The following is a 22736-nucleotide window of genomic DNA, read 5'->3' as shown; positions in this document are numbered from 1 at the left end:
GCTTTTACAAGCTATTTAAAAGCGAAGGAAAGCGAGGAAAAGAAGGAACGCCCCGCGGTGATACCGGTATTACCAGTGTTGTCACACGTCGATTAACCGGTGGGAAAATTTCCTCACCGTCACAACCCTAATGAAATGAATTAATGAAAAATATGTTACATTTATATTTTAAATATATTTATATATAATTTGAATTATATGAATATAAATATATGCAAAATATTTATATGTAAATATGTTCAAAATATATACTGTACAGTATGTGTGCATATTTATATATACATAATAAATATACACAGTACACACATATATTATGTAAACAAAAACTTTTATTTTGGATGTGATTAATCGTTTGACAGCACTAGTTTCAACGGCTTAAAACCACTTGTTTTTAAACTGCAATGCTTAAAAACGCGTGCAAATTGTAGGTTTTCATGACCACGTAGCACAGCAACGTCACGTGAGTGTGTAACCGTGATAGAGACGATGGTCCAAAATTTCTGCCAGTTGATAAATTTCTATCGGTTAATCGTGTCTGCCGGTATATCGCCCACCCCTAACTGAACATGTGAAATGGATGTCTTTGGATTATGCCTCACGCCACTAAATGTTGCTTTAAGTTAAAATTAAGCCAAGTTGCACTTTATCTGGGCTGTTTTTTAAAGCAAGAAAGTGTCCCATATGTACACCACTCACTCTTTTTCCCTCTATTTATAATATGAGAGAAGCTTAATGCACATGCAAACTGAATTGACAGCATTAATGATGGACCTAGCAGGTTATGGTACCATCAAGGTCATTCTTATTGTTAAGCCTTGCTGCAAAGTTTGGATTCGAGTTCCTCCCTTAAAAATTCGGCCTCATTTTAACACCCTCTGTCTAGTCAACTGTGCAGACACAGACACATAAGCTACTGACACCCACCCACACAACACACACACACACACACACACACATCCTGGATGTGATTTTCTGTCCTCTCAGAGTAATACCAAAGAACAACATAAAAAGAATACAAAATCAGTCAACTGAGTTTTAAGGTCATATTTTTATAGCGTGCAAAAAAACAAATGTGGCGCTCCAGACACCCACACACACAGTTACCTGCACATTCTCCTCTGTTACTTGGATCTCAGCAGTGTAAACATAGTCGATCAGTATTCCCAGAGTCCAGCCGTCAATCTCTTTGATTCGAACCTTCTTCTGACGGCTCTCAGTCATCTCTCCTACAATCACAAATATTCACAAAATATTCCTTTTGAATGTTTTTTTTTTGCTTAATATTATACATAATTTATGTATGTATATATATATATATATATATATATTTTATAAAAATGCAATATACTGGTGGTGTTGTGTTAGTGGCTCCTAAACATTATAATTTCCATTCACAGTATGAAAATTTTATTTATAAGCCTCAGAGGATAACATTGGGAAGAGTACAAAACCTGAGTGACTTCAATTTATCATACTGAGATCTTATTTGACTTCTAATGTTTTATGCAATTACACACTCAAACATAAGATACGCATGCGTATAAGGCATTTTTTTTATTCCCAGACTATAACTATAGCCCAGCAGCAGATGGACTGCCCTAATGTGACCCTCCACTGTTGTGAATGTATGTGAGTGTGTTCTCACCTGTAAACATAGCGTGGAAGTACGGACACCCCGCAGCTAAGACGACTCGATGAGCAGCTATCTCCACATCCTCTGCAATGATGGTGACATCACACAACACACTCTGACTGCAGAGAGGGGAAAGATTTCATACATGCACACTGATCAGTTCTTACACACAGTGGCCACAAAAAAAACTATTTGGACAAAATGTCTGTATGACACTGCATTAGACACTACAAACGTCAAACGTAGCAGCATCTGCAAATACAGGAAGACCACAGAACTAACTTCACTTTTTCTGAGCGATTTTGCAATGATTTTTAAGCAGCCGGTGTTAAGGTGATTTTAGTGGATTTTTCTTAAATTATGTATCATAACATAAGATATGCATGTGTGTAAGGCATTTTTTTTTTTATTCCTAGATTCCAGCGGCTCTGGCCCTCATCTTGTCCTAATGTGACCTTCCACTGGTTTGTCTTTATTTTGACCCATATACCTTCTAAAAACGGAAATACTGTAAAATATTAATACAATTTAAAATAACTGTTCAACATTTTAATATATTAATAAATCATAATAATAAAATGTAATTTATTCCTGTGACTGCAAAGCTGAATTTTCAGCAGCCATTACTCCAGTGTCACATGATCTTTCAGAAATCAGTCTAATATGCTGATTTGGTGCTCAAGAGACATTTCTTATTATTATCAATGCTGAAGACAATTGCGCTGCTTAATATTTTTGTGGAAACTGATACATTTGTTCAAGATTCTTTGATAAATAGAGCGTCCAAAAAAACAGAATATTTGAAATAAATATCTTTTATCACTTTTGATCAACTTAATGCAATCTTGTTGAATAAAAGTATTAATTTATTTCTTCAAACTGAAAAAAAAAAATCTTAAAAAAATACAAACGGTTACGTATATTGTAAATAAATGCCATGAGTGGTTTGATAATTTCCTATAAAATGCAAGGTCTTTTATCCATTTTTAAATGTGGTTAAAGCATCCAAATACTTTATGTGGAACTGAATTATTATAACTAAATTACCATTTTAATACACATAACAGCAAAGAGCATGTTACCCCAAAATGAAAATGTTGTCTTTGTTTACTCATCCTCATGTCATTTCAAAATTTTGTGACTTTATTTTTTTCTGTAGATCACCAAACGGCATATTAGACAGAATAGTTAACCTCAGTCATCACTCACTTTCATTGCATCATTTTTTTTTTTTTTAATACAATAAAAGTGAATACTGGCAGAGTGAGGCTGTCATTCTGCAAACATCTTCTGTGTTCCACAAATAAACATAATGACATAAATTTCATTTTAGGTTAAATAACCATGTAATAGCACACATTAAAACAGTATACTTAACGTTATTAAGAGGAACTGCATGATTTCCACCAGTATCTCACACACACCGACACACACCTGCGGAGCTCATTCATGATCCTGAAAGCTTTCCTCATGTGACGTGGATTGATGGTGACCGCACTCTGTTTCTCACACACATCATCCTTCAGCTCCACAGCTTTATGATGGCAAAGCTTAGTGCATCTGACACACACACACACACACACACACACACACACACACACACACACACACACACAGTGGTACATCATCACACAACATAGTACCATTACACAAGAAGTGACCATATGGCAGTTGTAAAATCTGACATCAGTTCCTAAACATGTGACATAAATAGTGTTGGAGGTGTGTGGACAAAGACAGAGAGATGTCATGTGATCTCATGGCTGAACAGATTTACTCTATATTGACATTACAGTAGTGTGAACACAAGCATGTCTCTCTCTCACACACTCTCTCACACACACACACACATAGCTCTTACAGTGGATGAATCTCCATAGCGCTGGTTCCGTTCACATCAGTCTGCGTCTCTCCATCTCTGGTCGGGCTCTGTTGTTTAAATCCCCGCTGTGTCCCGTCCACCGAACCGAGCCGAACCGGGCTGGACTGGGTCCTGGTGTGCGGGTCCAGCTCCGCTAATGAAAATAAAAGAGAAAAGCGGCCTCACAATCGGTGTCAGTGTGACTGACGTGACCGGATACTGAGCGGCAGACAGGTCCGTTGTGTGGGTGAGGACAGGACACATCCAGAGACCCAAACGCTACAGCTCACACACAAAAACAAGAGTGAAGGAAAGACTGACACGCTCCTTCGGCGACAAACAAAAACACCAGCGGCCCCACAGCGACCTCTACTGCTGGAAGACCTTACGACAGACTACTGGGAGACGGTCATGTGTGTTTGGTTATATTTTTGAGACAATAAATAACTGTTTTGAGTCAAAGTGTATCTTAAAGAGGACTTTCTGTTTCTAATTATTATTTCACACGGTTAATTATCATTATACATTGGGGTCGGTAAGATTTGTATAATGGTTTTGAAAGAAATCTATTATGCCCAGCAAAGCTACATTTAATAATAATAATAATAATAAATACAGTAATATTATAACACATTAAAATATATATTTTTAATTATTTTAATACATTTTAAAATGTAATGAATTTTCAGCAGCCATTACCCCGGTCTTCTATGTTTTCCTTCAGAAATCATTGTAATATGCCGATTTGGTCCTCAATAAATATTTCTCATTATTATCAGCTGAAAACATTTGTGCTTCTTAATAGTTTTGTAGAAACTGCAATAATTTTTTTTTCAGGATTTTTTGATATATATATATAAAGTACAACTTTTATTTGAAATAGAAATCTTTTGTAACATTACAAAAATACTTTGTCATACCAATTTCTTAAAAAACAATTACTGACCCCTATATAATATTGTAATAGTAGTTATTCATTAAAAAATTATTTACTTTAGCTTATGATAGGGTGTCACATACATAGTGATGTCACATTCTATGACATCACCAATTATAGGCTATTCAATTTCAATTACCAGGCATAAAATTTCCCCAATACCTGACAGGAATCAATAGAAATATGTGTCCTACATACATAACGCAACATATACTCCGTAAAAAGCAGAGAAGAATCTGATCACAGACAACACTTGTTAGCTAATCAGAAAACATGGAGGCGGCTCTCTGCCAATGGCGTGAAAGATCTGCCTTTTTCATCTTTAAGATACTTTGTATACAACATTGAAGCATCAAAAGTAACAAAGTTGGAGATGAGACATTAGATTTCATTGCTACAGTGTTTATTTTTCCTCAGTCATTTGTAGCTGAATTGTCCAATAAACAGAATAAGTCTCTAAAAGTTTTAACAAAATATAACCAATATTTACAATAGTTGTATTAAAAATACAAAAGTAGTTACAGACTTTGCCAGCTGTCTTTGTAAAAGACGTAGAAATACATGTGATTCTTATAGATTTGGCTGGGTAGAAACACAAGCGATACATTTGAACTATCACAAACTCATGACATTCTAAGTAAAATATAGTGTTGTAACAATTTACTGACCATATTATGACCACCTATCATCTATGTAACAACTATAATTTATATATTCTTGACCACAACCTCTTGCTTCTGAAAATCTGTGCAACAATTCATGATTTGTGCCATTAACTCGGATAGTCGGAAACAATGGTACTGACAGATAAAATTAAATAAAAATACAAAACATAAAATATTTTCAAACAGAAACGTGAGAAACATTTGGAACGTTTTTGGGAACATGATCAGATGAGAAAAGGCATGTTTAAATGGTCATATACTCATGAGTAACATAAAAACACTGATATCAGCACAGAGAAGATGTCTGAGACTACTGAGGTTTGTGAGAGGCAGCTGCTCGGTCTTTTCTTTCGGTCTTCAAGTGTCCGAAGAGAACTACGTCTCCCTCTGTGATTGATTTCAACACTCCCTCTCACAAGCACAACACACACATACAGTGTCTTTAACACGTGACATACTAAAGTAACATTGCATATTAAAACTTCTAATGAAATAATACTGTTTCTATGGTCTTGTAACACTGATCTTGCATCATGTGCAACACCTCTCATCATGCTATAATTAAAATGAGACCGTGTGACTTTTGCAGAACTTATGTTAAAAGTGCCAACATTTTATCTGCTCCTGTCCTCTTTCACAGTGATCTCCATGAAGGTCCGAAATTATTGGCTGTAGTTCAGTACATGGCCACGATTCCATATCAACTGTCATATGAATGTTGTCCAACTTTGGGAAAGAGATACGAAGAGTCTCTGATTAAACTGCAGATATTTGCTCATTTTCTGTAAAGAAAAGAGACAAAATAAGACCTTAACTTATTATTTCCAAACAATTAAAAAAAAGTCAAAATACTAAAATATTATATTATTGTGAAACAAACTATGAAAAACATTTTCATTATTTGAAATAAAATAAACAATTATCTGAGGGAAAAAAATCATAAATAAATAAATAAAAACATAAAAAAATATATGGACATAAAAAAAACTATTGAAATGACTAAGAAAATTACTACAACTTTAAAATGAAAATGGAAAATATAAAAAAAATAGATTCAAAATATGAATAAAAACTATAATAGTGATGCTAAAATAACACTGCTCATGAACAATACAGATTATTTTCATATTTCATTTTACAATTAGCAATGTGCAGAATTGCTTTTTATTTTTTTCTGTTCATCACAAACTACAGCAATAAACTCAAAATATGAATCAGACATATGCTGTGTGATTGTTAATCTGCATATTTCTTTCTTGGCTGTTATTTAATAAGTTGAATGACTATCAAACAATGAATTAAACAAAGGTAAGAATACTGGTAAAAGTATCAATGTAACTGATACTATATCTCTAGCAGATTTGAACAATTTTAAACATTCATTTCTTTTTTCTTTTATTGGACTGGATTAATTTTTTACTTCATAATCAAATACCCACCATCCGGTTGTGGTCGTCGTGGTGACTGGCAGTGGTTGTATGCTGGCAATCTACTGGATGGGTGAAGTGGAGGAGGATCACATGACCTTTTAAGGAATCGAGACCTCTGCAGAGCCGCTTTGTAGTCTGGTGGGCGTCGCCCATGCGCATTACTGTGGCTGTCTGCCTCAGCCAATGACAGAGCAGTATAACCAGGCAGTGTGGGTGGCGGCTCTCTAAAACGTCCCTCCCTCTGACTCGCAGTATTCTTGTTTATGTTTGGAGTTTCGTCTTTTCCACCTCTACGTTTGATCGTTCCTGTGTCTCCTTCCAATTCATCAGCCCAGTAACCGGTAGGTGTGGTCACGTGACTACGTCCCATCCCTTCTGACAGCGTCTCCCAGTTGCGGTTGTCATAATAACACACACGCTGTGGAATACTCTGGATGTTATCATGGGAACCACTGGAGCAGGACGTCCAGCTGCCACGGCCACTGTCTGCTGCGTCCAATGACGCACGGTCACACTGATCCTGAGTCAAGGAGTAGGATCTGAGAGAAAGAAATATAGAGAGACTTTAAAAATAAGGTACTAGACCAATTGTATTGACTGATCAACAACTTTTTAGGTACTTGTATGCATATATGTATATAAAACCTCTTACCCCAAGCTTATTTGGTCAGGTTCAGCTCTGCGTGTGCTGAGTGGGTGTGTAATCGTATGGGCTTGAGCATGCGTGTGGTCATCAACCATGATGAGATCAGAGGAGGAGGAGGAGCTTAACAAACTCAGCTGATCTGATGCTTCACTCACCACTAACTGTGGGGCTATAAAAGAAAGCATAAATACCCAAACAATTAAATACATCTGAGAATATATTACTCTTTAGAAATGTGAATCTGAGTCCATTTTAAATTGATTCGCAATTAACTGGTTTTCAATTTAAAAAAATCCCATTCAAAACATTTGAACAGGTATTCATTTCTTACACTGATTCATTAAAATATGCATTTCTTTAACAATAACTTGTTAAATAATGCAACATTCAGTGTGATACGATAATCAAGTAAATCAATTAAAATGAAAACGCATTCAAAAACTGAAAATTATATAACCAATTCCAAACAGAATTTCCAATAATTTCATGTAATCTTGATCAGCGCATACTGTTTTTTTAAAGCTTTAATTTTTTGTATTTTTAATTCTGAAAGCCATAACTTATCACATATATCATATGCCAAGTTAACAAAAACTTAATAGATTTTATAGCATTTTACTATAATGCAGTTACTTTAAAACAGTCAACAGAAAAACATCAACAGCAATCACTGCATCAAAAACTCATTAATTAACTGCATGTACTTTCTATATGGTTAGGATTAGGGCTTGTTTTAGGATTACTTGCATGTAATTATGCATAATTTATTGTTATTATAACAGTAAGTACATGTAACGTGTAACAAGGACACCTTAAAATGAAGTGTTACCTTATTGTGCAGCATGTGCACTACACTGTACTTAAGAAATGACTGGGTAACAAGGGAAATACTTGGACTTAAAATGGTTCAAGGTTATGTTCAGCTTTAGTACCTAGTTATTATATGAAATACATAAAAAACATGTAGAACAGAACACTGCAAAATATAAGGCAAACCAATATTCTTAAACTGATTCAATACATACCTTTTCTTGGTGTGCTGTGAGGTGAGGTATGCGTAGAGGAGAGTAGAGATGAAGCATTTGACTGGCTGTCCTCAGGCAGCTTTCGTTGTCTGTCCCGGCCCTCTTCTGAGAGAGACAAAATCTTATGAAGAGACTGAGGAGACTGGGCACCTACAGACACAAAAACCTCATCTCACTGCAAACAAGACTTACAAGTCACCAGCAGAGGACGCTCGAATGACACCAGAATTCAGATCATTTGTGGAAGTAAAACAAGAGAAAGCTCTTACCAAATGGTGGTAGCTCTTTGACAAGTGATTTCTTGCGACCATGATTTCCATTAGTCTGCAGTGGAGTGGTGCTTCTTTGAATGACAGGAGATGCATCCACTCGTCTCCTCTCACCTGAGTTCTTCAGAACTGAAATAACAAGCACACACATACATTTTTTTTTACTATGCAATTTTATCACATTTTGGTGTTTACATTAAATTACTTATTTATAATACATATATTTTAATTTATAACTTAAAACATAACAACAACAACAATAATAATTACAACAACATGCATTATTCTAAGATGACAATTGAGAACATAAAAGAAGACAACTAACTTTTGATCATCAATTCATTTTTGTCTCGTTCTCAATAATCAAAACTCAAAAAAGCAAGGTGATAGTTTTCTAAAAATGTGTGTGCAACTCACTGGAGCTGTGGGCAGGCTCACAATGCAAAGAAAGTTCGTGGAGCTTCTCCTCATCACTCTCGTGTGTTTGCGTGTCCAGATACTGCCGCACGCGTCTGCTCATCATCTCCACCTCATAGAGTTTCTTAGTGCTGAGAAAAGAGCTCCGCCTCCCCTTCCTCTTCCCACCCATCGTTCCAATGTCAGAGAGAGAAGAGCTGCTCACCTGACTTAGAGACCTACACGCATTAGAACAAAAGACACAATCAATGTTAATGCAAAATGTCATTACTGAACATGTCAAATCAACAGCAGAATTTAGCAAGACAACTAGATAAATCAGCCAGAAAATTTTGCTGGGGAATTAACATGACCATTTTTAACATGCACGAAGAAAATAAATGAGATAAGTGACTATTTTAGAAAACTACAGGTTAATGAAATATTTACATGACAAGAAAGTAGGGATGTGCATGAGTAATCAGTCAACTATTAAAATACCAATCAAATTATTTTTAAATGGTTTTATTTTGCGCTAACTAACCAGTAGTAACTGGAAATAAATAAAAATGGAACTAAAACTATTTAGTAATATAAAAAAAAAACTGTCCCTGCAACCACTGTGCTGGCAGATATTATTTTTTTAATATCTCCTTTTATATATAAACTATATAAGCTGCAGGTGGGTAGATTTTTTTTTTTTTAATAATCATGTTTACATTGATGTATATAATATATGTATATAATTTTAAAAGAAAAGCATTTTAAACTGGTATTGATGATTTAACATGAGTAAATTAAAAAAGAAGTACATTTACATTAGAGTACTCCACTACAATATTACTCAATGCCCATTCCTACTTAAGCAACAAAAATACTTTTTTACAACCATATAAATCATCATTGAAAACACTCATAAAAATGCATGCCTTTCTAGAGAATGACAATGAGCATTCAGGAGAAGGAAGCCAAAGATGAGATTTTACATACGCAGCACAATTAAAACAAGCTAGTCTACTGAGGGAAGTGTTAGTGTGGTTTAGTATCACGCAGCAAAAAAATGACAGATGACAGAAAGTGAAAAAGAGAAAGACAGTAGCAGTCCCACTTACCCGAGACTTCTCCACTTTTTCTTCCTACAACAGAGTGCCATGAAGAGCCAAAGAACAAGAAGATTAAGAGATTGAGTAAAAGGAGGCATAAGACACTAGTGCTTAAGACAGTGAAGCCCACAGAGCAAAGGCCCAAAAACAAGAAGTCCAGTAAGACACCAAGCACACAAATGAATGTGAGCAGAAACTATCAGCATGGGATATATGCCACATTGTGCAAGAGACTAGCTTGGTTCCAATCCCTAGTGAGCTGCCTACATAGGAAACATCTTAAGGCATCACAGATATGTATCTTAATTTTGCTGCAAACAGCAAACCCAGAACCCTTTGCCACAAATGGAAAATTCATTCAAAATGTTGGACAAGGCAAAAAAATAAATATTTTTCATTAAAAATGTGGGATAAGGTGAAAAGATTATTTTACCCTATGTTTGTGTGTATATGTATTTTATGCTTTATATCGAGTCTCTTGTATGGAGCACTATTTGTGTGGCATGCACTTGCCCATGTATTGCATTTTAAATCGGTCACTAATAAAAGTTGCATTTCCTGTGCTGCTCAGTAAGTTTCGAAAAACAGCTTGTGTGCCTTTGTAATTTTGCTTTTATCTCAAGGTTTTATTGATGTCATGTGTTTGTATGAAAAATCATTGCTGAATAAGTGTACACTTTGTAAGTGAGTGTACCTAGTCTTAAAAAGCAATGCAGGGTCCATGGTGATGGAAGCCATTCGAACCACGTGTCTGATCTCTCGCGCAATCATCCTCAACTTCTCAAAATTCACCAGACCGTCCACCTTGGAGTTGTTGCCTATAAGCACACGTTTGATAGATTCATACTTCATTTTCAAACCAAATTCCAAATTATTGGGCAACAGGAAGAGAAAGGTGTAAGTTACCCTCATGGAGGAAGGTGAGGTCTTTCTTAATGACAGGAAACAGAGGGATGACCGGTGGCTGCAGGTTGTGTTTGTTGAGGAGGTTGCGGTATTTGGCCATATTACGAGAAGGGTCAAAAACGTCCTGTAATTCTGCTAGAAGCTTCTCATATTTTCCAGGCAACCGTTCCCATGTAGATCTCAACCGAGCGACGGGTGCTAGATTGAACCCACTGCAAAAGATACACAGAAACACTTAAGACATCGCATCGTGGAGAGAAGACGGACTACTCCTAGCATTAGCAGGAACAAACTTAACAAAATTTTGCAAGGAACAAAAGCACATTGACATGTTTGTATGGTAAGAAGCATGGAAACACATTTAAAAAGACGGCACATAAACACTACCTGATTATGGCGAACATGGAGTTAAAGTTCTTGCAGTCACGGCAGTGAAGGGCAATCTTTATAAAGTGCTTGATGATCTTCATTCTTTTGGCCAGGTTGGTTTCTTGTACTATCTCTGTGGCGACCCAGAAGGTCTCCATGTTTACAAGAGCCTCAAAGTTGCGCAGGTTGGTAGGAGGCTCTTGTGGGTGAAGCTTGAAGAGGTCACTGATGTAATCCGTTGGTTCAATGCTAGAGAAGAGCAGATAGTTTCGTGCTGACAGCTGATTGGCTATCTCCATGGAGCTCAAGGACAACAAAGGGACCACAGACTCTCGCTGCATCTCCTGTGCTTCCACATCCGAACACAGCGTCTCTGTCTCCATGTTGCTTTTCAGGTAGTACCTGGCAAAGCAAGCAGAAAAAAATAGTCATTACATATTAAATTAAACCACAAAATTGCCAATTTAACTTCTCCAATTTAGCTCAAGACCAAACCTGGCACTCAGCTGTATCCTGTCAGCCAGTTTAGAGAGTTGATCGGGTAGTCGTCTCTGTTTGATAACTCCCTCCTGTGTGACTGACACCTCACAGAGCGAATAGGCTTCAGGACTTGCCGTCAAGCCAAACTCTCGCATCGCCTGATTGGCTGCCTCTCTTGCTGTGGTGTCTCTATTGATCAGTAAGTAACGACTTTGTTGGTCTGCTTTGAAAACACGCAGCACCTGGTCTTGCAATTCTGTGGATGAAAAACATCAACAAACCATAAAACAACTGCACATAAGAAGTATGTAAACCTCAATCAGAACTAGGATCCAAACATTCCTGCATAGCACAGATTACATGCAACTTCTACAACTATATTAGGTAAACAGACGTGGCAGCTGCCTATAAGGAAGATGTAACAAGTCAAATGAAAAAGAGATGAAAGGAACTCTAATAACAAAGACAGAGGTTAACTGGAGATCTAGATCAAGCAGAATCAGAGGAGATGTCTTCTGCAGAAGACAAAACTTTCAGAGTTTTATTGGAAAGTAGAGCTGTCAAAAGTACAGGTTTTTCAGTAACATGTTAATACTAAAATAAAATAAATACTAAATAAAAAGATTTTCTGAAAAAGATTTACAATCACACTGCTAAGGTTTATCCAATTTTACATATATCCAATTTATTATTGCTGGTCGATGATATAGTTTAAATTATCTGATGATATAAACAGTCAAGCAGTTTATATTTGCTAAACAGTAACCCATTACCTGATATAAGTGGGTAAAGTCGTATATACTTACAGTAATTTTGGGTTGGAAGTGATAATTCGTTACGTGGTGATAGGGACAGTTCACCCCCAAAAATTTTTTTTTATCATCATTTACTCACCCTCATGTTACTCACCCAAACCTGTATGAGTTTCTTTCTTATGTTGAACATAAAAGAAGAATGCTGGTAATCAAACAGTTGATGGTCCCCATAGTATTTCCTTTCCTACTATGGAATGGGGACCAACAACTGTTTGGTTCTTCAAAATATCTTCTTTTGTGTTTAACATAAGAAACTTTTACAGGTTTGGAACGACATGAGGGTGAGTAAATAATAACAATTTTCATTTTTGGGTGAACTGTTCCTTGAAGGATTATGAAACCTGTAAGGTTTTGTTCAATTTATAATAATTTAATGTAGTGACAAGCCTAATGACTATTTGGTGATGTGCCATCACTGCCACAGGTAAATTAAATTTATAAATTACAGGGTTAAGATTTCGATCATATAGCCCACCCCTCAGCATTTTAACTGAGGAGTTAACTGGAAGTCATGACAAAATACTTACACATAACAGATTTTTATATAGTAGATAATACATAATATATTTAGTCCCCTGTAAACAAAAAAAGCTTTGGCTACTATGGTGTCAATATGCTACTCAATTGTTCAAACGTCTTGTAGGACATTCCTCTAACCAACAGTGATCTTGGTAATTTAGTAAAATCTGTTCTGGTATGATGATCACAGACAACCATGAGTATACCTCAAAGCATTACAATTAACCGCTCAGAATTGTGTTTTAGTTAGTGTAAACAGTCGGGATAAAAAAAAAAATGTGTGTAAAAAATTATTCTAAATATAACAGATTTTTTATTTTATTTTAAACATTCTAATTTGTATCTTTGTTTTACTGCTTACTTCATTAATTACATTAGAGCTTGCAATGCTTAATTGAAAACATTGAGAACCAATGTTTACTTTCGGAAACACTTTCAGACAATGCGAAGCATGAACAGAAGCTACAGAAAGAGAGTTGTACATAAAAAGACAAAGCAGTAAGAGTAGTACATCAAAGTCTGAAAAAAGAGGTAATTTAATTACATGACTTGGCCCAGTGGCAAGTTTAGCAAATGGCACAAAGTGTATTAATCTACACAGACGGGCCATTGAAATAAACCAGAAACAAAATGTAATAAAGTGTGTATATAGTCCCACAGCCTTAAGGCGTGTTTAATTTGACCCAGAGCATGAGTCAGTCTTGCCAGACAACTGGCAAAACACAGTCTATTGGCAAAAACATGGCAACAGTGCTGCTACATCTTACTTTCACGAAAATTTGAATTTCCCATAAGTCTTTTTTTTTTTTATCAACAAGTGACAGATTATCCATGGTGATGCCATCAAAGTGAAAATGTTGCCACTGACTCAAGTTAATAATAATATTAATAATATCTGTACAAGAATGATACTATGCCTGGCTAAAAAGGTCAGCAGAACAGAGAGAAGGAAATACAGTCAACTAGATAAAACTTTATTACAGACGTTGAGAAAGAGATAGACAGGCAATTAAGCAAGACGGGTATCTAGGAAGACGAACAGCTATCTAGAGAGATGAGTGGAACTATATGAGAGGTGTCTAAAAAGACGAGCAGAACCGCAGCAGTGCACAAATACTCACGAGTGAATCCAGGTGCTGTGAGCAAGGAGAGGGTAGCGGGATCATTAGTACAATCGCACAAATATAACAAAAAGAAGGGAACACAAAAAGCAGCAGTAGAGTGGAATGCATTTATGAGCAGAAAATTATAGTGAAGGTGCTGTATGTAGAATATAGCCATGTCATGTGCAGCATTATATTGTATGTTAAAAACAGCAAACAGTTATTAGGTTGTGAAGGTGCTATGTATCAAATGTCAAATATACATCGGATTGGTTTCTTCTTTAAATAAAAAGTTCAAAATATGCATGGTATTATAATGTTATACTAAAACTAAAATTAAAACAATGGAAAAACCCTTAAGATAACATGTAGAAAGAAAAAAAGCATCTTAAGCATGCAGAATAACATAAGTGGACTTTGACGATTAATTGCTGCTTTGAACGATTATGTAATTGTGGCATCCGTAATTGTAATCGCGATTAGAAATTCGATTAATTGTGCAGCCCTACTAAAAATGTTTTATGTGTATATATAAATATACACTCACACACACAAACATATACACACATATACATATATGCACACACACACAGTACTGATTATATATATTATGCTGATTTTTGAGCATGCAATTGAGTATTCTGTATGCATATTTACCTGGTGGCTGTGTACTGTAGTCGATGATGCGTTGTTGGCCTTGGGCCAGGTCAGGGTTACTGGATGAGAGATTTCCACTGACTGCCACTGTGGGCTGAGTCTGTTTGTTCTGTCTTAATCCCACAATGCTGTCATCCTGAGTCTGCCCTAACCCGAGGTCACTATACAACAAAAGCACAATGACTCAGCATGACTCGGTATGAGGTGAACATCAATCAGAATTTAACACATACGTCAAAAGCAGTGGATGTGAAATAATGCCCTTCTGTTTATGAAAATATCACTAAGATGACAAGATTCGTACTGATGTTCTTTCTCTTTCAGGATTCTTAAAGTCAGCAATAGTGTCAGAAGAAGAGTTTGTGTGCTTGTATACCTGTAAGGTTTCTGAGGTAGGATGCTCATGCGTGTCTTGTCTAGAATCTTCATGAGTTTATTTCGGCCGCCCACAGTATGTGCTTTGACCTTCTTGCTGACCTTTTCTTGACCTATTACATCCGAACCAGCCCCAAGTTCAGGTACAGAATAACGGCTATTTTTCTTTCCGTCACCAATCTTTGGAAGATGAGGAACGCCGTTTTTCCTTTCCTCTGCCACCCTGGCCACCAGCTCCTTGAAGACTGAGAAGAGTGAAAGTGAGTAAAAGATAAGAAAAAAATTTGATATTTATCAACAGCCTGTTTGTATTGGAAGGTGTTTCCAGGTAGGAATCTCACCCAGGAGGTTGGTTTTGACACTCATACAGAGCTGTGTATTGTTTTTGAGAATTTCAGTTGCTTTGGACAGCTGCACATTCTCAAACGTCTGCCCGTTCACCTCCAATATCTGCACAAGTGTGAAAAAGATTAGATAAGACAAAAAGAAAGAAAAAATATGTGTAAAGAACATGCTTTAGTGTCTTAAAGGGATAGCTCACCCAAAAATGAAAATTTGATGTTTATCTGCTTACCCCCCAGGGCATCCAAGATGTAGGTGACTTTGTTTCTTCAGTAGAACACAAACGAAGATTTTTAACTCAAACCGTTGCAGTCTGTCAGTCTTATAATGGAAGTGAATGAGAATCACGGCTTTGAGAGTCAAAAAAACATACACAAACAAAACCAAATTAAACCCGGCAGCTAGTGACGACCTATCTCTCAAATGGACCATCGACACTCCTAATTGAGATTGTAGATAGTGTCAATGGTCCATTTGAGAGATAGGTGGCAGTAATGCACTTATAAGTCTGCGATCCGCCGTAAAGCAAGAACAAGAAGAAGACGCGTCACGCACTGGCTGTCGAGGACGCGCTCAGGACTTGCTCAGGACAGTTCAGACACTGCAGTGCATCAGGGGTAAGCAGATAAACATCAAATTTTCATTTTTGGTTGAACTATCCCTTGAACACTGCTTTATACAGAGGTTTGAAAGGTGTTACCTGGTCTCCACGTTTAAGCCCAGCTTCCTCTGCTTTGCTACCAAATTCCACGCTGCTGATAAAGAGGCGCGTTCCTCGTTCAGCTCCTCCAATCAGTGTGAAGGGGAGGGGCATCTCTCGAGCAAGCCTATTTATAGTAATCACTCTGGGTTTGGCTTTAGCTGCACAAGCTATGTTGAGCAACCGCAACTGACCTGTCATTTTCTGTTTGGATAGAGGAAGTTAATAAAGATGCTAGTCTGATAAAGTGATGAATGACAAATATTTTAAATATGCATTAAAGTCTGCTTTGCTACCAAATTCCACGCTGCTGATAAAGAGGCGCGTTCCTCGTTCAGCTCCTCCAATCAGTGTGAAGGGGAGGGGCATCTCTCGAGCAAGCCTATTTATAGTAATCACTCTGGGTTTGGCTTTAGCTGCACAAGCTATGTTGAGCAACCGCAACTGACCTGTCATTTTCTGTTTGGATAAATAGAGGAAGTTAATAAAGATGCTAGTCTGATAAAGTGATTAATGACAAATATTTTAAATATGCATTAAAGTAATGCTTGCATGCTGTTTATACCTCTCTTTCCAGATTGCTCTGAAATTCCTCCAAAAAACCGGTCATATCAGGATCTCCTTCAAAGTCACTGAAGTGATTGTTAACCCATAACAACACAACTCGGGTTACCTGATTAGAGGAGAGAGGGAAGAACTGTGAGTCCCGTCCAACTGACGCTTAATGTGGGTTTCTTTAGAAAAGGTTGATTCAGTCATGCTACCTTGTCCCGTAAACTGGGGTCATTAAACCAGTCCAGAAGTCTCTGTCCTAAAATCATAGGACTGGGCAGGAAGGTACGATAGGTCAACAGGAAGTCCTCAATATATGTAGGGTCGACAACTGAATGATCCTCCACTAAGTGCTGCATCAGCCTTTCAGCAGTGCCCTAAAAAGTGTACATCAGATTTTTCTTTTAAATGACCACATTTAAAGATCTTTCTTCTTTTCTGGTCAAAATAAGTACAAAAAACCCCCACACATTTTAAATCAAATTAATTTAGGTTTATTAATTGGTCAAATGGTCTAAGTGAATAAACCATTGTCAAACCAAGTTTAAAACATTTTTGAAAGAAGTCTCTTATCCTCCCCAAGACTGCATTTATATGATCAATATTGTGAAAAATATTGTGAAATATTTGTACAAGTTACAACTTAAATTAACTTTTCTTTTTTAATATATTTTAAACTGTAATGTATTCCTGTCATGGCAAAACTGATTTTTCAGTAGCCATTACTCCAGTCTTCAAAGTCTTTATTGTCACTTTGGATCAATTTAATGCATACACAATAAAAAAAAAAAAAAGACCTTTAAAACACAAAATGTGGAGGGGATGTTCTATGGGCTATTATATTCACGTAACATATAAAGTCAGAGATTAAAACAGACCAGATTCATCAACTTCAAGACTGTAAAGCCGAAATCTGATTTCTCAGTACTTTTTCCAAGTCAGTCAAGATTTTTCTAAAAAACAAAAATACCTTGACAACAATGTGTCCCTTGCGGGTGCCCGTCCGGTCGAGTTCTCTGTGTTCTTTGACCATGACGATTTCTCCTTCCTCCTCCACTCGCTGTGTGTTCTGCTCAACCTGATTCAGAATGCAGCAGTAGTCCTGCTGGGCAATACACACAAACTACACACACACACAAATAATAATGTTAACTGGCATTTTTTTGCGTCAACATTTTATGCATTATTTGCCTTACAAATCAAGCTTGAATGGGGCTTTTTATTACATACACTATCACCACCTTGAATAGATATTCAATTTGAATAAAAGTGCATTTCTAAACTAAAATACTAAAGTTTACAAAAATAAAATCTAGATCAAATTTACTGGCATAAACAAGCTGCTTGAGGACTAGTTCACCATTATGCCCATCTTTACTATAAACACACTCTTACCTGACAGTCGTCCACTTTGGTCCTCATGACTCCAGTCATCAGCTGTTTTTCCATAGAAGGGGAGACACCAAAACTTCCACCCATACACACACTCTCACTGCCGCCATCTGGATAGATCACCTCTACTGCTCCATTCAGAATGACTGACCACGAGTCCAGCTAAAACACACACACATTTGCCTGTTATCAGCTGAACACAAATGTAGAGATGAAATGCTACAAAGGGACCCGTCTCACCTCTTCACCGTGGTTGAGCACGATGGTTCCGGCCCGTTCCACAACCGCAAACACCATGACGGCACAGAGCTCCCTCCGCACCGAAACACTCAGACTGGCAAATGCCGGAAGCTGCTGCACAAACTCCAGCAACTGCTCTGTTTACAGAAAGAGAATGTGAAAATGAAAGAGAAAGTGTAAGCGAAACTTAAAATGAAAGTAGCTTAGTGAATTTCCATCACTGAACAATTCAAAGCACAAAAGTTTACCAATGTCATCATCTGTACGGTCCATAGGATCTTTCTCCAGACAGTCTCTCACAATATCTCGACTCATAAGAGGGTCCGTTCCCCTCCCTACATCCTCATCCTCATCATCCTCGTCCGAGTCCACTGCTGTTTCAGGAAGCCCGCTCAGATCCATGTCCCCACATTCACTTTCAGTGGCCTGTAAAATAAATACAATTTTCAAATAATGATGTTCATAGACATTTAACGGCTTTCTGTACTTTGTGACCCGCATTTACAAACAGACAAAGCGAATCACGTGAATATGATTGTGTGTGTACAGATGGTGTGTCAGTACAGAGGTGGGTGTTGGCACTCTGAGCCGACTGTGTTCGTACATGCGATGGATGTTTGTGTGTGCGTGTGAAATGCTGATCTGTGGATCAAAAGGTACGTGTGCTTGAGGATTGACATGAATAGGTTATGGAGAGGTGACAGATGGACCACAGAGGAGGGTGGGGGAGTCCTCTACAGGACAGGATTTAAATGTGTGCGAGTGTGTGTGTCCCAGATGTTCACAATAAATCTCTGTCAGGATGCGCTTCTGTTGCAGAGTGTGTAAGGAGATTGCTTTATCTAGGGATAGAAACTCAGTGTCTCTTATCACCTGGTAAATATCTGATAGGCTGCTACTTCCTGAATCACTGGCAATACTGGAACGTGATTGGCTGGAAGTCATATGGGAGTGGCAACTGTCCGCGGGGTGAAGCTTTGAGAAGTCGGCAGGAAGCTGCAAGAGAAACATACACCGTTACAAAAAGAGTGATAAATTAACAAATAAATAAGCATGTTAAGAAATAGCTACATTATTCTAGAAAATAAATGAAATAGACATTTTTTAGATGATTTTAGGTAATGTATATAAGGCAACTTTCATATTTTCGGTGATGTAATTGGTAAACATTCTTTTTTTCTTAATACATTTTAAGTACCTTTTAGCTTTAAGTTCATGTAAATTGTCCTGCAGTGACAAAGTAATTTTTAAAAGTACAAATATTCCACAGACTTCAATTAATATGAATTAAACTAATATAATTATACTGCATGTATAATACTATTTAAATTATGGTTTAAAATAGTTTTAGCTGGAGTATTGCATGTCACATTACAAGACACTGCTGTCATTGCTTTAAATGTCAACTATGTATATGCATAAAAACAATATAACAATTCTTCCCTGACACAAGCTTTTGAGCATTTGTGCAAATATAGTGTTTTTTCCCTTCTAGTTCATCAGGAAACCAAGGATTAATTTTAAACCCCTGTGTGAGTGTCAGCACAATTACTCGTTAGTGGAATGGATGATGTGTTCTCACACGCACAAGTTCAGCTGAACAGTGGCATTTAAAACATCTAATAATCCATCTACTCTGAATCATTTTAGTCATTGGTCGATAAAAATAAAACACACAATGAAGTATTATTGCTAGCAGTGTGGCATATATCCACCCTTTCCAGGCCTGGCAATCACAATTCTTTGATACAAGCAAACACACAGCACCATAAAAAGGTCCAAAAAGTAAACTAATGTATTGACTAATGACCAAAGCTTTCATCAGTTGATAAGCCAAAGTAATGTTTAGATCTACACACCCTTACCAACACCCTACTGTACAACATTCCCTGAGGCTTACTACAGTAAAGTTGATGGGTTCATGTACTGATGTCCTAGATCAGATGGCCTACATACAGTGACCCTACAACAAAATCACATGTAGAATATACTCACGCAACTCAAAAACTCAATAACGTAACCCCTTAAACAAATCACTGATATGACAACATGAAGTCAAATAAAATGACATGTATTAAACAATGACAGGAAAACAACTGCAAAAACGAATAAAAATCAAATCAAGTATTAAGCTGAATAACATAACCAAAAACAAAATGATGCAGATTAACAATGTTAATAGAATTCATGAAAAATAATCAATTTTAAATTAAATTTAGATTGCACAACAAAACCAGAAACAAAAGCATGTAGATGAATAACTGAAACAGAATTCATTCAAAATAAAATGAGAAAAATAACTAAAATTAGACTGCAGACCAAAACCAGCAGTCCAATTATGCATACAATTTCAACAAAATGATTTATTAAAAATAAATTACTTTAATTAAAATTACATTCACAAAACAAAACTTCTCTCCTATTCAGAATATATTTGTTCACCAATTGCTCAATTCACTAATACTTTGTCTGCTTGTATACTGTTAATGTCAAAACTTAGTCCAACCTTTAAATTCAGCTGCTCCCTAATAATGAAGCATGCATAGCTAAACAAATAATGCATGCATTTATTTACAGGTAATGCATGTGTGCGATTAACCTGCTGTTGTAAAAGAATTACACATTTTTAAATATGCAGGCCTTTGTTTTTTTTTTAAGAGTGTGTGTGTGAGAGAGATACTCACAGTCCTGGTCTCCTGTCTCCTGACTCCATAGCCATTAGACAGGACTAGCTGTCTCATAGCCTGCAATACTGAATGCCCAACCATCCTGTGTGCATTTAAACTAACCTCTAAAACATTATCAGTCTCTTTCTGTACCACACTGTTCTAACCGCACCTATTTACTGTTACAAATATCTATCTCCCCAATGCACTCACTCAGAGAGAGCATCCCTCTCTACTGAAATCAGCCCATCACCACAGTAACAGACAGCACTCTGGAAGAGAGTGATGTTTCTGCAGACACAATTTTCAGCAGACCCTGCCCCTCTGTACCATTCACACACACACACACACACCAATGTGAGATCATGGGATTATCAAGAGGCTGGTATTGTTTAAGCGGAGGGGGGTGGGGGATGGTTGACACCCACTGCCCTACTAAACCAGTCCGCAGGGTCAACCTTGCAATGACTGACAACTCACTGAACAATCAGGATGGCGCATATATCTGTTAAGAGACCGCCTTCCTGCTGTCAATCATAACCAGGCCCATTACAAATCAGAGGATAATAAAAAACTAATGCAGAGAGACAGAGACTACATGCTCAAAGTGCCACAAGGGAGAAACTGAGAGTGATAGAAAAGAAGATAGGGAAGCTTTTACCAGATTAGATTTGCTAAGAATGTAGCCAAGACTATGGCTCTGTTCCAAAACCTAGTGATTGCTGTCTACATAGGCTATTTTCTAAGGTAGCACTCTCTAGAGAGCAACTCAATGGGACAAAGGCCCTGTTTCCACCTGGTATATTTGATGTTTTTGCAGTGCTCAGCCGAGATGCATTACCATTTACGCCTGGTCTTAACATGTATTTTAGGGTATGTTTGCATGACAACAATGTACAAAAAACTAAAATGTTTTCCTATGTATTTTTGAAAATTGCCCATTCACATGGATCCCTGAACATGTCTAAAATCACTGTATTATGCATGCCAGGCCAGTAGCTGGCGATGTCATTTTGTAAAGAAACACTAAGCACCTGCTCACAGATGCATTCTTCAAGTGCTCATGCAAACCTATAGACTGCGCATGTCTTCACAGATTAATGAGTTTTCTACTACCTTTGGAAGTGGTCAAAAGTTGACAACCTCAAAGCCTTTTAGACATTTAAATCTGCATTTAGTGTCTTCATTTCTGATCGGATTTATGAAAATGCATCTTAATTAGGGTGTAAACATGGCCAAATACTGCTCCTCAAGTGAGAATAACTAGTGAACCTTTGTTTCAGAAGTGCTCAAATCACTCACACATGCACTGTTGTCTTCGCACAAGTCCGCATGAATGCAAAGATTTGGGCTGCAAACAGACAAAGTGTGATAACATGCAGACGGTCACTGAGCCAGAGCAGAATGCAGACAAGGGAAGTATTCTTTCGGCTTTATTGTGCCAGTATGGTTTACTGTGTGAAAGCTGCAATGTGTACTTTTCTGTGTTACTATCAAAATAATGAGAACAATGTTTTCATATCTGAGAACTTGCGTCAATGTGTCTATACTAGAACACTGTGCTACAGAGTCAAAGCATTTACACCTTTTGAGGAAATCAACCTATGATTGGTTTACGTAATAGTTGGTTTTTGCAAATAAATCTGACAGAATAT

At 37.0% G+C, this 22736-nt stretch overlaps 2 protein-coding genes across 2 annotated transcripts in view; both read right to left on the bottom strand.

Annotated features, from left to right (window-relative positions):
• Positions 1 to 3823, bottom strand: part of LOC107655955 (kelch-like protein 2) — a 25026-nt gene extending 21203 nt beyond the window's left edge. Inside the window, exons 1-4 of the mRNA XM_016443593.1 lie at positions 3495 to 3823; positions 3068 to 3193; positions 1646 to 1752; positions 1105 to 1226 (exon numbers count right to left, since the gene is read on the bottom strand). Coding sequence (XP_016299079.1) covers positions 1105 to 1226; positions 1646 to 1752; positions 3068 to 3193; positions 3495 to 3511 — 372 coding nt within the window. The 5' untranslated portion in view covers positions 3512 to 3823. The remainder of the gene's footprint in view (positions 1 to 1104; positions 1227 to 1645; positions 1753 to 3067; positions 3194 to 3494) is intronic.
• A 994-nt stretch (positions 3824 to 4817) lies between these two features.
• LOC107655945 (rap guanine nucleotide exchange factor 2-like) overlaps positions 4818 to 22736 on the bottom strand; it is a 48110-nt gene continuing 30191 nt past the window's right edge. The window contains exons 8-29 of the mRNA XM_016443582.1: positions 19289 to 19411; positions 18664 to 18841; positions 18416 to 18552; positions 18179 to 18337; positions 17754 to 17906; positions 16996 to 17160; positions 16797 to 16904; positions 16232 to 16435; positions 15531 to 15639; positions 15191 to 15434; positions 14815 to 14975; positions 11736 to 11976; positions 11259 to 11642; positions 10872 to 11083; positions 10660 to 10783; positions 9975 to 9998; positions 8884 to 9101; positions 8467 to 8595; positions 8198 to 8347; positions 7179 to 7341; positions 6536 to 7065; positions 4818 to 5878 (exon numbers count right to left, since the gene is read on the bottom strand). Of these exons, the coding sequence (XP_016299068.1) occupies positions 5853 to 5878; positions 6536 to 7065; positions 7179 to 7341; positions 8198 to 8347; positions 8467 to 8595; positions 8884 to 9101; positions 9975 to 9998; positions 10660 to 10783; positions 10872 to 11083; positions 11259 to 11642; positions 11736 to 11976; positions 14815 to 14975; positions 15191 to 15434; positions 15531 to 15639; positions 16232 to 16435; positions 16797 to 16904; positions 16996 to 17160; positions 17754 to 17906; positions 18179 to 18337; positions 18416 to 18552; positions 18664 to 18841; positions 19289 to 19411 (3942 nt within the window). The 3' untranslated portion in view covers positions 4818 to 5852. The remainder of the gene's footprint in view (positions 5879 to 6535; positions 7066 to 7178; positions 7342 to 8197; positions 8348 to 8466; positions 8596 to 8883; positions 9102 to 9974; positions 9999 to 10659; positions 10784 to 10871; positions 11084 to 11258; positions 11643 to 11735; positions 11977 to 14814; positions 14976 to 15190; positions 15435 to 15530; positions 15640 to 16231; positions 16436 to 16796; positions 16905 to 16995; positions 17161 to 17753; positions 17907 to 18178; positions 18338 to 18415; positions 18553 to 18663; positions 18842 to 19288; positions 19412 to 22736) is intronic.

Source organism: Sinocyclocheilus anshuiensis, unplaced genomic scaffold (assembly GCF_001515605.1).
Source record: "Sinocyclocheilus anshuiensis isolate Anshui unplaced genomic scaffold, SAMN03320099.WGS_v1.1 scaffold85, whole genome shotgun sequence".
NCBI classification, from domain to species: Eukaryota; Metazoa; Chordata; class Actinopteri; order Cypriniformes; family Cyprinidae; genus Sinocyclocheilus; species Sinocyclocheilus anshuiensis.
The sequence above is the reverse complement of the archived record's forward strand: the minus strand, read 5'-3'. Positions and strand labels throughout refer to the sequence as shown.